The 17952-nt window shown below is 39.8% G+C and overlaps 1 protein-coding gene across 48 annotated transcripts in view; it reads right to left on the bottom strand.

The window, feature by feature from the left end:
- The window catches only part of DAB1 (DAB adaptor protein 1), a 436898-nt gene that overhangs the window by 18019 nt on the left and 400927 nt on the right, over window positions 1–17952 (bottom strand). For 28 of the 48 annotated variants that reach the window (XM_021295514.2, XM_021295492.2, XM_065070963.1 and 25 more), the window contains 3 exons: window positions 13757–13816; window positions 3247–3303; window positions 323–385 (listed from right to left, as the gene is read on the bottom strand). In XM_021295514.2, coding sequence (XP_021151189.1) covers window positions 323–385; window positions 3247–3303; window positions 13757–13816 — 180 coding nt within the window. The remainder of the gene's footprint in view (window positions 1–322; window positions 386–3246; window positions 3304–13756; window positions 13817–17952) is intronic. The other 20 variants (XM_065070989.1, XM_065070993.1, XM_065070970.1 and 17 more) reach the window with 2 other exon arrangements.

Here is a 17952-nt window from a genome sequence, read left to right as displayed (position 1 = left end):
CTGCAGAGCAGTGGAGAGACAGAGTGCAGTGAAGCGTGCACCTCAGATAAACACCAGGAAAGCAGATCTGCAGCTCAGGTTATATCTTTTGTGACACCTAGCCCTCTATCAGAAGAATAAAAATTGAAGATATTTTTGCACATCATCACGAAGCAGTGACTCCACATTCAATTTGCTTCTGTTTTATTTTCTCGCAACATAAAAACTGCTTTGAAATCCTCCCTACTGGAATGGCTGATGACCTGAATTGTAAATGTGCTCAACAAATGTGCTGAAAAGAACATGTAGAAAAATGCACAGTTCCATTTCCCTGGGTACTCACAGGGGGAGAGGTTACATCAGGAGGAGTGGACATGTCCCCAAAAAGCTCTAGTTGGGTAACAGCCTGTGAAGAGAAAAAAAAAACACAAACATTCCCATTTATCTTTTGAGGAGAAGAAACCATGACTTAACCAGTTACAACTTGTAAAGTTAACTAGAAACAGCTAGCAATATAAATCCCCTGAGAGGCTTCAAATCTCAAGTCCCATATGGAGGAAACCCATGGGTTCAAGCTGTGGTATTTTGATATTGATGACGGACTCAAATAACCAGCAGCTGACCCTATAAAATGATTCTGTAGGGAGTTCTCCACCATAAAAAAAAATGAATTAAGCATGGAAAAACTATCCAGAATAGGACTGGATGCATTACTGCTCCGCTCTTAACATCGGTGAGCATCAAGCATGATTTACGGCCAGTCCTCTTCCCTGTCTTCTTTTCTGAACCCCCACTACAAGCTCTTAAAACACAGCAGCAGACTGTGGAGGTGACAGAAGGATACAGAAGGGAAAGGCTTTTAACATGCTGCCTCGTTTCCCCTTGCCCATGAGACAGCTGTGACCTGCATAAGTGGACTTGAAGAAGGACGCACAACTGGGTTGTTTCAAGTTTGTAGTTCTACATTTAACTCATGCTAGAAATGTTTTCTCAGGGCATCCTTCAGTTTGATCTCAAAATAGGTCACCCATATAGGTCTCACTTAACTGGACCAGAAGAGTAAAAGCACTTTCATAATAAAGAGCACAGTGAGTGGCTGCATAATCAAAGCTCCTTCACATGTTCTGGAGAAAAATCACTCTCTTCCACCCATCTGCGAATCAGTTGAGCTGGAGTCCAGGGATGGAAAAGCACAGATCCATTATAGCTCTGCAGGAAACCTAAAACCCATCTACCATCCTTATCAGGGTGGTTGTTCTGGAAAGCTTTGATGGGAACTCCAGAATTATTCCTTCTCCAGTACCTTCTGCTTACTGGCTTTCCTTCTTCCCAGTACCATACTCAATCGCCCCCACATGTCTGGCAAGCCACAATTCTCATTATGAACCAGATTTAATGCAAATCTTAATTCAGTTCATTGAGTCTCCTCCCCAGTTTAAGCACATAAAACTTTGCAGCCTCCTATCACATACATAGGTTTGAAATCCAGTTGAGTTTTGACCTAGAAAGGCAGCTGCTTTAGGCATTAATCACACTGGCTGGTCAGTCTTTACAAACTACCAAAGGAGTAAGATGACCCTACAATTACTTTCCTTCCCTCAACCTTCTATTACAAATGATCCTTTAAGAAATAAGACTGTCATTCAAAGTATAATAATTGCAAAGGTTTATACATTTTTGCAATCCAATCTCTATTCTCATATACAAAAACACTGCTACAATCACTCAGACCTGGAATTTGTCAAGCAGCTTAGATGGTTCTCAGGCTTACGTCTAATGATGCACCTAGGGGTGCATTATTTCACATTTCTTCACATCATGTCTTATATTAAATAGATCACATTGCTTTAGTGCTATGACAACATTTTCTTCTTATGGGCTTACGCGTTCCTCTAAGTGTATGCGTGGAAATGGAAGCAGTAAGAAATAAGAAAATCCATGTTTTCTTCAGGGTATACCGATTCTAGTGTACATTACTAAAATACTGCTAGAAGTCACTTCTGCAAAAGAAAAGCCCGTAAGTCACTTCTGCAGTGTGTGTATTGTTAAAATGCCCAGAAAAGTTGGAATAATGACAACAGCAGCACTTGTTTGGAAATCACCTCAAGCCTCCTGTCGGCACTGCTGACTCCAGAGATGCCAGGTGACACCAAATTACAGAAGGAGCCACTTTCTTCTCATCTCTCCAAATTGCATGTTCAGCACCGCCCCTAAATCTGCCCTTTTCCTCCAGGACTGGTGAGTTTTTCACTGTTTTCTCCTCTCTGGCTTGCGAAGAAAAAGCATGTGCCCCTTCAAGGAAGCCATGAGCAAAGGCTCCCCCAGTGCTTCCATCCCAGGTGAGGAAGTAGGACAGCAAACCAGAGAGGATGTGAAAGTGCAGGGCATATGTGGTTACACAAACAAACAGAAACCGTCTGAGAAGCTATAAATTTTTTCTGGAAAAAATATTATACCTTACATATCAATACTGAAAATTGATAGTGAGTATACTTTAGAACTCAGGATTAAATGGTACGTATTCGAAAGGTGGCCACTCAGATCTCTGTGTCTCGATATCCTTGTAAAATGGGAATAATACTAATTTTCAGAGTGCTTCGAGGTGATGGATCTTTGGAAACTCTTCGCAGATATAATTCTGTTAAAGCTCTTAAGAGAAACTCTGCAGATGGATTTCTAAACAGGCAGCTGGAGAGAGTGATAGGAAAGCTGACTTCACCAGTTGTTGTAATAAATCCTCATTCACAATATTCCCCAAGGAAAATGAATATATTTACAGGGGAATTATTTCTCAGAGAATAGCAACCTTACATCCAACAGGAGCTACAGAACTACACCAGATAATGTAAATAGAAATTTAGTGGGAATGAAACTTCATTGTTACTTACTAGAGACAGTCTTAAACAGCAACACTTAGAGGTGGGATTTTAAAGTCCCAAATGGTTCAGCTCTGGATTCTGGATCTAGTTTATTTCTACAACCCAATTCTCAGCCTGAATAAACAAATGCAACTTCTCTGACACAGACATAGTTTTACCTACTTGCAGCATAAGAGATTCTGGCCACCAAATAGTTATCTTTTATTTTTGTGATTTCACTGTCACTACAGAACTCATTCCACCCATTAAGCTTTTTTAAATTATTCACACCTGATATTAGCTACATTCCAGTGAAGTTAATCCCAAGCCGAATGTTTTCAAATTGCATTATTCCTATAGGTGATTTAATCTATATTTCCTTAAAATATTTTTAGTGTCACAACCTTACCTGAGTGACTGAAACAAGATTTTCATCAATGTCCAGCAATAAGTTTCCATTCTCCAGCTGTAAAGCATGATTTATGAAATGAAATGAATGATTTATGAAAATGACATGAATTTCTGAGCATGAAAATGATAATCTCCATAATTATTGACTTCAGTATTGAAATGAAAACCCTTTCCACCTTGCAGTGAGCACAGAGATGAAATCACACAGTCAAAACGGTGAGTTTGAATGCTGCTGGGATGCGGGGCAAACATACCCTTTATTTGTGCTCAAACTCATCTTCTGGTGTATAAGGCAATTTCACTGCTTGCATCATAACTATTTATTTTCCCATATATTTATTAATTCAGCAATAAGCATACCCAGTGAGGTCTGATCCTGCTTACATTAATGGAACTATTCATCGGCTTGGTGCAAGAAAGGACTTAACATCCTCAGGGGAAAAAAAATATATTGAATTTTGGACAACAAAAGCACTAAAAGCACCATTTGCAGAAAAACACAGCTTCCTCTTAACTAGGATAAGTATAACATCAACGTAAACATATTTAAGATACGTATTTACTTTTGGTAGTAATTTAAAAAATTACTTACATAAGTCAATTCAAGTTACATTTAAATCCATAGTTTGTGTGTAATTAATTATATGTGGGAGCATAATGCCAGCACATACATACATATCTATATCTGTCTACATATTTAACACAAATTATGACCTCAGTGCCATCAGAATGCTAAATTTCAGATAACATTTACTGAAGCATTAGAGACTTTACTGCTTAAGAAACAAACATAACAGCAAGTTATCAAAAATCAAATCTTAGATGACCGAGAAGCTTCATACAAGTTACCAGCCGGTAATTGCATGCTGCCTTCAAACAAAGTTTAAAAATATCTCAGAAACAGCCTATAAATTAATTTCTTCCCCCCCCGCCAGATCTCATCATAGACCTGAATAAATAAAAACGACTGGCAAAAGGCAAAGCTAAAGGAAGAAAATGCCATCACGCACAACCAGGAAAGGACCCAGTCCTGAGCCACCAGTGTGTTCCCCCCCAACCCCAGGTAAAGAAAATGTGAAAAAGCTGTGTCTGCTTATTCAAAGAACTCCACAGACTTTGAAAATATTCTTAAAACTAACACAGGAGGGTTTACATCTTCAGGATGGATCAGTTTTGGCCAGTAGTTAATAACTTTCTGTTCTGACAGCCCCCTTGTTTAGTCCTCCATCCTCCAACACCCCAGGATGCAGCTCATGTCGCTGGGAAGCGGATCCTGCCCCGGTCACCCCCATCGCTCTGTGAAACCAGCTGCAAAACAACTGGGTCTCGGCACAGAGGGAAGATGTGCACGGCATTTGATGGGCCATTAGAAATGCCCCCCTGTGCTACAGCAGGACCTCACAGAAAACATTTGCCCAACTTGTCACGGTGCATCCCCAAGTGCCCAATTATCATGTAGCACTTGAGCTGCATCTTCCACCAGCTCGTGTTCTGCATCACACACTGGTGAGATAAGGGTGAGATATCCCAGTCTGTTAGAGCATGGAACAGCCAAGGCTGCGACACGGCTACTGAGCAGAGAATTTGGCCCTTCGAGCCTTACTCCGGTTCGGCTTTTCGATACAAAGCGCTTAACCTTCGCAATTAAGGACAACAATCTTCTCCCTCCTTCCCCAGTGCACGACAGAAAATAACCAGAAGCCTGGAAAGATGCTCCAGTTCTGGATCTTTCTCTAGGCTTGCTGTCTGTGGATGTCTCCACAGAGTGATGTAAAAGCTTGCTTTAATTATTAAAAAAAGCATCTCCTTGAATAAGAACACACCCCTACAGCTTAGCCAACCAGGAACACACCAGGCACTAGCGACCAGCTGCACAGACCAAGGTGGAGGGAAGGGTATTAATCCTTGTATCGCAGTGCCATTAAACCTATAACGAAAGCTCCATCTTTCTATACAGGCATGTGAGACATATTGTAAATCTTTTAAAATGAAATATGTAAATCTGGCTTCTTAAAGCAGCAGCAAGCTTTTTGAACCACTCCAGCTGGTAATGAAATTCCTGGTGACACTTTTCACTATTCACTAAAGAAAAAACATGTTATCCAAGAGCTGGAGAAAATCAAGAGTACAGAAGCAATGATAAGACATAAGTAAACTGCAGCTTTCATAAACCTGAACACAACTCGATTCACCTCCACTACCATATTCCCTCTGACCACCAAGTAGTCTGAAAAACATTTTTTCTAAACAATGCTGAAGGTTCAAGTTTTAAAAGGGAAATCTATGACAGGACTCTTGCACTCATGGAAGTGTGAAGCACCTTACTTCTTTCACTCCTAAATATAACAAGCGAGAATATTTGACTTCTCTTACTCAGCCTGGTTTTACAAAAAGCAAGGGGTCTACACTGACTTACAACACAGGGAAACCTGCTTAATATTGCTATAGTTTTGCAAACGAGACAGTAAAAGAAGCATCTTACAAAACGCTGAAATCTCAGAGAATGAAGCAAAGATGATGCTTAAAAAGCAGAAAAAAAACCACCACACAGTAATTAACTTGTACTCTGATACAGAGCTCAGCAAGTAAAAAAAAAATAAGTATGAAGGATACTAAATATAGCAAATAACCAGCAATTAGTAATTAACCTTTGCGCTGGATATTAGCTATTCAGATCTCTTACGACAGCAGAGGGATTTAAACTTGGTTTCTGCGCTCAGGGTAAGTGCCCTACCACTCGGTCCCAGAGAGAAAAGAGGGATCATCCAACCACGCTGCCTCTCTGCATTTCCAATCCCCCTTTTTCTAACAAGTATTTTACACTGAAAGTCTAACGACAAGTTAAATCATTAGTTAAATTAAAGATTTTTGTTCTTATTTTAGTTGAAAATGTAAATAGTTTGGCTATGTAAAATATTTTTTCTGATGGTTCAAATAATTGTTTTATTTAAGCGAAGTTCCAGTTATTTGCACAACCTTATACCACAAATGTTGATATTACTATGAGCACCATGAGCTGCAAGCAGCTTGCTAATTAACTGCAATTCATTCTAAAAACCAATTAGAACTACAACGAAAGCGCACATCAAAACTGATAATCAAACTACATCTAGTAGGTTGACACACACTGAAAACATCCAACAAACATATTGTTTTCCTGTAAAACTACTGTTGGATTAATGGAGTAGCATGATAATTCAACAAAGAATTGCTTAATTACTTTCTAATTGAAGAGCATACATGGAAAAAGATATGTATGAAGAAAAAAAGCCAATGCCTTTGCAATCTCCAACCTTCTACAGATACTAAAGATGCCCAAATGCCGTAAACTTTCCCATGACAGAGCAAACTGCAGCCTTGGTATTACCAACAACCCAGATTTTCACCACTAGAGCCGGCACAACCTCTTAGTTACAAGGCTGAAGTGAACATTAAGGGTGGTTCCTAAACAGTACAGGTCAGATCAGCAACAGGAGCTGCCATAAAACTACACTGATTGATTTTTATCCAACATACCTGCATTTGGACATCAGTCTCTTACACAGGGTTCCAGTGCTCAGAATCCTGTGAGACGCAGGAACCCTCCTATTTAAAATTTCTCTTTCCAGTTTCATAGGGTAACTCTTGTCAGGAGAATTCTTCTTTAGGTGATTCTTCTCCTCTGTATTTTTATTTGAAGTAATAAACCCAAGTACTGACTTTGGTATGATGTACCAATCTTCATGGTAGCCTTGAGCTTCATCGCATTCACCAACTGACCTGTTTCCTTTACTTTTTCACTGGGAGGCACTGAAGTGCTGGTTAAAAATACTGTTAGTCAAGCCTGCACAGCTAAAGAGGTGGATGGTTAAGGATAATGGACATAATAGACTACTGAGGAGTGTTTGAGTGAATTGCTTCACTGTTGGTCAACAGCTTCCTTTAAATTAAGGATCTCTTAAATTATCAAAATATACACTTACTCACTTGTTTATTTTCTCTTCATTTGAAGGAAACTTAATTCTGAATTCCCTGTGTAATTTAGCTATTTACTCCTATAGGAAATGATATTTAAAATGTTTCAACTACCACTGACAGACTCTAATAAATCAGGAGTCCAAAAGAATGACTCTTAGAGCCAGACCCATGCTGCTTCCAGGCAACACAACACTCAAGATAATTAGACTTTCCAGAGCACAGAGGATGCTGGTGCAAAGGTCCCAGCACCACCAAAGGTCACCTCCTCAGTATCTTCTCCAGACCCTACGCAGTGGGTTCTGAGAGCATGGTATACACAATGGTATACACCAGTCACATCTCATGTATTTAAAAGAAATGCTTCAAGTCCAGAAATATCACTATGTTGTTGAACTAAATACTGAGGCTTTCAAATTGTTAACGTAAGCTACAAAAGCTGTTGTAATTTACATATACTATGCAGTAATAGGCCTTGACATCTGTCTTCTAGAAACATAAGCATGGCTTTAGATGTAGGTACCTTTACAAATACGTGCAATTTATTGCATGTGGTTGATGCAATGCAATGATATTACAATGAATCATCTTTTTCCATTCCATGGAAAACTGGAGCAAAACATTTCAGCTGATGGAGTGGCTAAAGCCAGCCTGCACCAAATTTCATTTCAGCATGAGGAATTGTGTCTGAACAGGAAAATCAGGGACCAACAACAAGATGCTGGCTGGTTCAATGTGGTTTCCATCCAGAGTTACTGCCAGACATGTTCACTGGCATCAGTGGCATTTCTGGCCTGAAGATTTATTTCTGAAAGTAAGGCACCTTCTGTTCCCAGCATGTAGCTCTACCAGTCTCCCTGGGGAAAACTGGAGCAAGGATAGTGGCACAGAACACAGTAAGAGTTCAGATGGGGAAAGATGAATTCTGTAATGTCAGGGGACTACGGTACCACCTGGGTGGCACCATGCAGCCAGCCCTGGTGACATGCGATGGCATTCTTTAATTACAGGCCGGAGAGACAAGTGGTGATGAGAATGAAAGAAAAAAAAAACAAAACCAAAAACAAAACAAAACAACAACAACAAAAAAACACCAAACCAAACCAAACCAAAAACAAACAAAAAACCAAAAAACCTTCCACATAGGAGTAAAACTCCACTTCTAGAGTATGATGGCAGAAACAGCTTTGGATGCTTGCAGGGAATAAACAATGGAAGGGAGTTAGAAATAACCCCAAATTTACTATTTTAATATACTTGCAAGGTCAGTTATACAGGTCTACCTAATGCTTTTCAAAATGACAGGTGACTGGAGCTATAACCAAGCTTAAGAAACAAGTTATTTCTATTTTCATTATCGAATACCGCATCACTCTGGCATTTTCCAAACCTTTAAATCTTTTGAGTTTTGGCAAGCAAAAAACCCAAAACCTGTGTACTTCTGTACTTAATAACGTAGGATAGGACTGAGTAAATCCACAAAAAATTACGACAGCTTCTCCCCAAACTGATGCAGAACGCACACAGCACATCTGCCACAACTGCCCAGAGGGTATCACAGGGCAGGTGATGGAGGATGCAGAAGGGATGGTACCCACACAGCAGATGGACAGAAGCGGCTGATGTGTGGAGATGCTGTTATAATAAAGGCCTCCTGCTACTGCACAAGTCTCGCTCTTGAGGACATGTCTGTGACAACAACATCTCACCTCCAGTGCTGAGATGTTACCTTTGGCATGGTGCTAAATGTTTCCATTATAAGCCAGCAGTTAATACTGGTATTAAATCAAAAGGCAAGCTGGGAGGAGGCGTACATGGAGCAGAGGTATTTCCAGTGCTGCACAGCATCTTCTCAGAACAGTTAGTGTAATGTCTACACTACAGATACCACTATGTATATCCACTTCTCTCTAAAAAACAAAAATAGCAGCATCCGACTAAAACATCAAAGAAACACATGACACAAGACATTATTGTAGCAAAGTAATGTATTTTCAAATTTTGCAACAACTACCTGTGCCTGTTAAAAATGCAGGTCTCGCATCATGATGTTAAACCTTGTACGTGGGGTTTAATCGAGCGCAATTAAGGCAGGGCATTTGAACACAGGTGTCTCTTCTAGCAAAGGTAAATAAAATTGGATGGCTTTGCAGGCACAGATAGTCAGAGACTGGGCCTGTGCACTCCTCCTCTTCTCATGTTTGAAAATTTGATCCTGAAAACTGGGTTGTGGAGGCTGAAGTCAATGTCACCAGTCTGCAAGCTGTTTCTGTAAAGCCACTGATGCAAAATTAGGGAAAAGCCAGAGTTACAAAGCTCTTCTCCAGGCCAAGTGTCATAGAAAGAATTCACTATGCAGAGGATGCTCAGAGTTATCCAGAAAGCTGCTCTAAGCAACTTTATCGCCAGACATTTTGCCATTACTCCAGGGATCAACTTTCTGTGTGAGCTGGTGGAGCCCAGGGCTACCCGTGTCTTCCAGGTGACTCCAGGCACACCTCCTCTGAACAAATCAGACCTGCAAACAGCACTGTCATCCCAGCCAGAATTAAAACTGAGCTTTCCTAAATGCAGCTTCCTAGTTCAGGCAGAAGGATCAGGTTTCTAGACCTGAGTGGGCTCAAGTCCAGCCCAACTCCATCTGCTCCTCCCATGCCTTGCCCCTGAGGCAGCCCAGTTCCTCCCTGTCCATTCCACCCTGGTTTAGTATTTTCCACGTAGCTGGTACCAGCCAGAAGACTCTCTGCACTGTAAGGCATCAGCTATAATGCCTTGAATCTTTATACAGCAGTAAGATGAGTTGTTTGAAAGCCTTCATAAAATTGTAAGCAGATAACTTAGACATACTGATGAGAAGAGAAGGTTTTATTGTGACATGACTGACAGCCTCCGTGAAGGGTATTTACAGTCTGACTCCGATTACTAAAAACACCACGACAGGTAGAACTTGATGTCGATGTATAATGGGGAGACAATGGGGAATTATGACAAAAAGAGCTCATTAAACATTTCACTTCTTAAAAACAGTTAATTTCACATACAGAACCACAATTTCTAAGTGGAGCCTGTACCACTTAACACAAGCTCTTTGGGGTAAGCATGCTTTCTTTTGCTGGCTAGATGTCTCTTCTCAGTGAACAAAGAGTAGGAAAACTGGTCTAAGGAAGGAGCAGAGAGAAAAATAGGAATGAATACAAGGAGCGTGTGTTGATATAGACGAAGGGAGTGATACTGGGAGGATACTGGATACCATGGAAAGTGTGTTTGGAGCTGAGCTGCATGCCCAGCAAAGGAAATTTGCAAGGAAAGGATGCAGCAAGGAGATGGGGAAATACAAAAATTATACCAAGTAAGCAATCTTTTCATCCCAGTGTCAGAGAAGGGACTTGGCAACCAGCCACCACTCATAATTGAGTTCAGTGGGTACGTTCAAATTCTGAGATCTGAGACTCATTCCTTTCCGCTTCATTTGCACTGTATTTATGTTACTCGATATCAGTGATCACGCGGAGTCACACTACAACGTACTTCGACACTTTCTGACAAATGGCCTCACGCAACAGCACAGCATTGTGTAAGTACCTCGGCTATCTTGATGCATATAGAATGCTGAATATTTCTGCTTCATGGCACCAGCATGAAGATGCTTCACACCTTCAGCCATGATGGGATCCCACGCACACAGAAAAATATTTGCCCAAACGGTTCTGGTTTCTTAGGAAGCTATATCTTTTTGAAAATCCGTATGAATTATGCTTCTCAGGTTCAAAGCAGCCTTTGCAAAAAAGATTCTGGCTATTAGTGGTAGATCTCACCCCACGTAAGTTTAACTGTTTAGAAGTTACCACACCTGCAAGTCATTTAAAGTTCCTCTGCAGCACAAAATAACAATGTCCAGATGTACATTTATTTCCACCCGAGAGGGACACCTCATGCAACAGGAGGAATTTCCCCGTGAAGTTGCTATTTCTCTCCACTGGCTACAGAGAGTAAAGGGTGGAGGGCACCTGGATGGCTGCTTCAGTATCCCTCACTTCTGTGTGTGGAGAATAGAGATAACTTGCCTGAGAACACACCAAAGGAAAAAAAATTAAAATAAAAAAAAAAAAAAAAAAAAAAAATCATCGATCTCTGTCCAGGGAACGTGGGCAATTCAGCTTGAACTCGAGCAAAACTTGCTGCATTTCATTAAGTGGTGTATTTATTGTCAGGAGAGAGAATTCATGGTGCCTGAAACCCATTAGGAGCTACAAAAAGTTTCTCATTTTATTAATCCATTATGAAATTAATGAAAGCAAGATCTCCTAATAAAGAAAGTGTCCTTCTATGTTTCAACCAGGTAGATGAGCTAGATTATTTGCCCTCAGATTGAATTTTAGAGGTTTATATAATAATGACAGCTATAAATTGAAATAAAAATTATGGCAATTGTCTCAATGACAGAGAGTCTCAGATGTGGATGGGTAAGCAATAAATCAGATGGGCAGTGGAATATTAAATTGCTAATTTTAACAGCTAATGCTGGTTTTCTTTTTTTTTTTTTTTTTTTTAATACATACTAATAAAAAGATTAAACCATCTCAGCTACATATGTCTTCCTCTACCCTTTTTCTTCACAGACTGAAGTACATCAGCTGTTGGGAGAAAAAGCTCTAACGACTTTAACCATGAAATAACAACAACAACAAAATTAAGTCTGCGAACAGCTACATGGAGATGACAGTTTAAATATATTTGATGATTACAGAGTAGGTTCCATATGACCTATATCTCACAGTCGTGCTCTTTACCAGGACAGTCTAATACCAAAGTGTCTGCAGACATGATTGCAAGTGTATTGCACACCCAATCACACTGCAATGACCTAAATTACATAGTATACCCAGAGTAAATTTGAAACATCGCTGAAGAAATAACAAAAAAGTCTCAGGAAATGTACAGTGGAAAAATTGTAACACTGACCTATATGAGAAATGAGGGAAAATCTACAGCTATTCCATGCCCAAAAATACCTTAATTAGTTATGCAACATGAGTTATTTAGTAGATTTTCCCAGACAACACTGTGATGCCTCCCTCCTCCTAGTGGCTTATCATGAAATATTTATGGCAAGTTTTGTTTGTTTGTGCAGACCACAGAACTGTCACAATTCAGGCCCCCAACCAGCCACTCTCCAGCATTTATCTTTTTTTATTCGACATTTTGGTCTTTGTGCTCAGTCCAAGCTGTGCAAGTTCCCACATATTCATGCAAAAGGAGGTTCCTTCTCTCCTCAGTACAGGCATTTTCCCCATGCTTACAGCAGACTGAAATTCTTGACCTTTTCCTTTGTTTTTCTCCATCCTCACACAAACCCTCAGAAATACTAATCTTCTGCGTAGCCAATATAATCAAGCAATTTCTCAAGGTATCTATAGCAAAAAAATTATATGAAAGAGAATAACCTGCCATTCAGCAAAGGCATGCCTTCTTGCTAAGACATCTTCTCTCAACCACTGGTTCCCATTCCTTATGCATTCTGGGAATAAATGCTTTACCTCCTCAAAATGCCAATACATAGAAAGAGAACAGAGACATTGGGACACAACAGCATCTTAACCCTATTTTTAATAGTCTGCTGTCCATATAAGGCACACGACAGAAAGAACTGAGTCTGTACTGACCATTAACCATTAGAGCACTTGATGTAGTTCCTTTCAGAGTTTCCTCACAGCTGTTGGAACCAATGGCAATCGCACGTATCTCTGCCCTACAACCCCACAGCTCTCACTAAGCTGCCATAGAAGTTGATTTTATTAGAAAAACAATTGCTTTTCTATGCTGTATGTTAGGTTGGATTTTGATGTAACTTGTTTGGTTGGTTTTCTTCCCAAACAATGGAAAAATAATTCTAATGCCAATTCTCATTTTTTTAGTAACATTTGATTTGAAGCTCCTTAAGAAATCTTTACTTATCAGCACACCAAATTCACCAGGAAATCTTCTGAGAGGTGTAGACATTAGAGCTTCATAAAATCTCCACAGAGGTCACAGATAATGTTCTGACATTCCTTTTCCCAATGCCACTTCTCTTGACCTCCGCTCTACTCAGGCCTTGCCTCTCTTTTTGTCCTACTAAACCAAGCTGTAAGGAGCACAATATACAAAGTACGGCTCTGACAGAGCACACGGGAGAAAATGCAGCCCATGCTCACTCCGAGTGACAAACCTTGCACAGCATTTGGTAACAGAGGAACCCTTCTAATCCAGGCAGCACCGATTTGTGCATGAACAAGAAGACTCACTGTCAACTCTTAACCATGGATAACATATTTATAACTGGTGGCTTCCATAAAAATTAGTCAGAAAAGAGAAAGGATATTTAAATAATGAATGAGATGGATATAAGTGACAGCACAGCCCTGGTTACTCCAAAGCAACCCAGTCAACCCGTAACACATCACTGATAAAATTCACATCACGAGGAATGTTCCAAATGTTACATACAATAATGAAAGTCACAGAAGCTAAGAAACACACGTTCTTTACTGCATATAAATAGGGAAGATACTTACACTTACAGGTTGACTTTTTGGCACATCATAAACACCTTCCTTCTTCTGGCTGGTAGGAACCTGCAACAGCAAATGAAAACTAAGGTCACTGCCCAGGCAGGTTTGATGAAAAACTGACATCAGCAATTGATATTTATGTAAAGAATAGTCATTTAATACTGATGAAATCACAGATGGTTCCCTTTTCATCCAACTAGTGCCATTAACAGTGAAGACAGTGAAGAAATAAAACATTTATCTGAATTTTTTAAATCCTCAAGTTCTCAGTTAATTTCAGTTGCATTACGTCCAGGTGCACTTGAATCTGCTTCCTACTTAAATGGTTGTTTTTTTCATTTTACTTGGGGGTTTGAATATGCACATGGAAGTCATGATCAGGTCAGTATGTCATCTTCCTCCATGGCAGAGATCCCAAATAGAACTACTGATCTGAAGGAAAGAGACGTTTGGCCTATGGCGTTAGATTTCTTCCTTCCAATTCATTTAATAATCTAAGTCAAGTAAACTCATAACATCATAACATGTATCCCTGCCATGATCGGGCCCTGCGGCTGCTCTAAGCGATGTTTGGGCACAATGCTGCAACTTTTACTAAGGATTTATTAGCCTGACACAGCCAGGGAGCTGAAGCCAGCAGCCTCAGATGGACAGGGGATGATGCACTTAAAAAATTTGGATGAGTCTTTAGTTGAGTCAACAAGTCACGACTTACACCTTGGGCATTTATAACCTATTCATGTAAATTCAGTCGCTTTGTAATACTGGGCTTTGCTTGCCCAAGGACTGCTGGTTTACATATTTATACTTTGAGATTATATTTCTTTTCCTTCTTAGAAGCACTGAATGTCTACTGTAAATGTCACAAGCAAAAAGGATAGTAAAAACATGCTCTAAACTGGCACAAATACTCTAAGTAAATCAGTTCTACTTTTCTACTGAACAAGGGCATTCAGCATAAGAAGATTACATTTCAGACATTAATGAAACCTCACAGGTCAACAGGAAAAATGATATTGCAGATATGACAAAATAATTACCATTTCTGCTTTCTAAGACATTAAATATCTTAGAATTCTGATATTAGAGTAGGAGTGGTTTATGGGAAGCTGAAGTAATGCTACTTATCTACTGAGATGTGCCATCATTTCTGTGTAACATATCGAAAAATCTTTCTATGGTTCAAACATTCTCTTGCCCATGTTTAAACAGCAAAGTCTTTATGGGAAACTGTTCATCTTTAATTTGGTGCACACTGCAGGAGTTTGTCAAGAGCACGAGCACAGAACCCTCACAGAAACTGAATGAGCTTTTCAAAAGATCTCTTCCATTCCTATCCCGGGAATGACTTGCTTGCCTTGGTTTTCTCAAAGTACTGACCACTTCCCATAAACCCACTAAAATCACATTAGATACATGAAACTGGTAACAGTGGAACAATTCAATTTCATGGAAATTACAGCCTGCAAAGAGAGAGCTTTACACGACAGTGTAAGAACAAAAACCAAGAATGGTCTATTTAGTAAGTCATTGGAACGCTTAGTCTTCATAAAAAGAGGACAACTGTGGTAAGATAAACTATTTATAAACTGTCATCAGGCTGCATTTTCCTCTTTCTCTCTGGAAAGTTTCCCCTTCAGTCATTCTCCTCTTCCTCCTTTCAACGTTTCTATGGAGTAATCCTAATTTGCACAGGCCCATCCACAGCTCATTGTGGAATGAGAATTTCCTTGCACTATCAATCTCTCCTTCACACTCCAGCTTACAATTACATTAGAGAAAAGCTCCTGACTTTTAATATCAAGACAGAGAAACTTTTCCAAAAGACATTTTTCTCTCCTGACTTGATACCGCCTGTCGTCTTGTTGTCTTTACTTGCCATGCATCATCACACTTTTTTTTGCATTGCTACTGAGACTGGGGGTCAGCAAGTGATTTCTTCTGTTTTTTCTTTGATTAGCAATATCAGCAAAGAGGTACCAGCACTACTGCTGCTGACAGCTCTGCCTCTGTGACAGGCTGTGATCCATTTTGATGTACTTGTATCTTACCAGCAATACAAGCACCGTAACTCAGAAACCCCCATCTCAGACTGTCAACTCCTCATGAAGCAGAACTTGCCTCTTCAAAGAGGCCAGTGCTGCTACATACACGATACAAAACCACCTATCACAATCCCATTCCCACCTCACTAAAGCGACAGGCAGGAAAGGAGATGGTATTAAGACATCTGACACTAGGTGAGAGAATTGGCACATGCTCGGCAATCAAGTCCCTGCCTAACTAACACATTAGAGCAAATTATATAGACAATATTAAAGAGCAGACAGACACAGTCTTTGGGGTAATGTATTAAAGAAAGGTGACAGACAGAGAAAGAATGCTTAAAAAGAAAATTGTGACCTCTACTATGTTAAAAATAAATAGAAATTGTCACTTTTGGTACATATCTTCCACCTCCAGTTACCCACTGGGTAGGAATCTTTCCAACAAGGGAGAAGTGAATTCTTTGCATACCAGCTCTTGGTTGAAAAAACAGAGCAGTACCAGAACAAAGATTTGGTGAGGCTTAAGTGAGGATGCATGAGGTTACTGAGGAGATGCATGTTTACTGAAGTGTACTACAAGGAAGCATTTGCAGTAAATAATAGAGCTGGCAACAATTTGCACCAGACTAAAATAAAAGAACAAGCAAACGAAAAAAGAGGACCTTTTCTAATTTAGTTTTCAGTGGATGGTGTTGAGTTCATCAAAATCTTGGAAGAGAACCAATTTTGCCAGTGTAAGATCTGAGCTGTGAGAAACACAAATTTTCAGCAAGCCAAGAGTTCACCAAGGCCATGGGAACTCGGAAGCTCACGGCTCTGGGCAGGTCTATGGTAGCGATACTTCAGCATCTGTAATTTACAATAGATAATAGAAAAAGACTCATAGCTCCCTCATCTCGATGTTTGCTGTATTCAGGGTGTTGCCTGTAACAGATACAGAGAAGGACAATGCTAGACTGCCTATACGGATACAAATATCTTCTGCGCCTCAATGCAGGAGAAAAAACTTCTTCACATGCAGACATTGCCATATGAAGCCCTGAGCAATTCTCTGGTAACTTCCAAGACAGTAACAGCAGCACCTTGAGATGAGACAAGACCTCACCACATGCTCAAAATCTTCTATCCCCATTTTAAGATAAAGCAAATTCCCAGAGAGTCCTTCTGTTTTTTAGGCCATTCCTCAGAACACATTTCCTACTTCTTTCCTCCCCACCAGAATTTGCTCTAAGTTCTCCAAACACTGGCAGCGATGACCCCATTTTGCCTAGTTCTACAGGTTCTTCTCTAAAACGTCACTAAAAGCTCTGCACTTCCATGAACAACAATCAGAATGCTTTGGCCTGAATGTAGTTGCCACAAGATTTTTGTTTCTAGCATAAAAACATAGTACCATTACATAGAGTAGTAATGTTTTAACAGATACTTTCCTGAAGATAGTAAAACTTTCAACACTCTGCAGCAGAAAATTTTCCACCTTAGGCACACTCTCACCTTGAGAGTTTTGCATGTCTTGGTCTAGAGATGCAGAAAGATGCATATTCTTAGTGTGTGCAGTGGAGTGCCAGAAAATCAACAGAACCAGGTTAAGCGAATCTCATCTTAATAACCCTGTGATAGGGGTCTATAAGATGTTCTTTTTCTAATGTTTAACTTGCATTTCCCTTTTGCTTCTTTCTATTTTGGCTTCCAGCTATTCTACCATTTTTTTTTTCTTTCTTTCTTTCTTATCTTCCTACCTTTTCTATTACTTAAAAAAAACCTTTTCATTTTTTTTTTCCTTCCATTCTATCCTTGCTTTCTCTAAATTATAAAAGCTTTACCTATTAGCAGATCAACTTATAGTACAGCTAGAGGAAATGCTTAATCACTGCTTGAGTCTCCTGCCCCTCCATACTAAATGATTTCCTCAAATCACAATTTTTACAGCATACAGAGATTTCTGTCTCCACATTTGCCTCTGGTATATGATACAAAATGAAGTACATTATATTTTAATAAACCCTGTATCGATCCCTTGAGGATAAACTGCATGACAAAAGATTATTTTATATTGCTTTCAAAGCAATTTTTGTCAGCGTGAAGAATGCAAGCTTGGGCTCTAACACAACATATGCACTCAGAAAATATTTTCCCCAGTCTGGGGGATAT

Source organism: Columba livia, chromosome 8 (assembly GCF_036013475.1).
Source record: "Columba livia isolate bColLiv1 breed racing homer chromosome 8, bColLiv1.pat.W.v2, whole genome shotgun sequence".
In the NCBI taxonomy this organism is placed as follows: domain Eukaryota; kingdom Metazoa; phylum Chordata; class Aves; order Columbiformes; family Columbidae; genus Columba; species Columba livia.
This window is presented reverse-complemented; position numbering and strand designations above follow the sequence as displayed.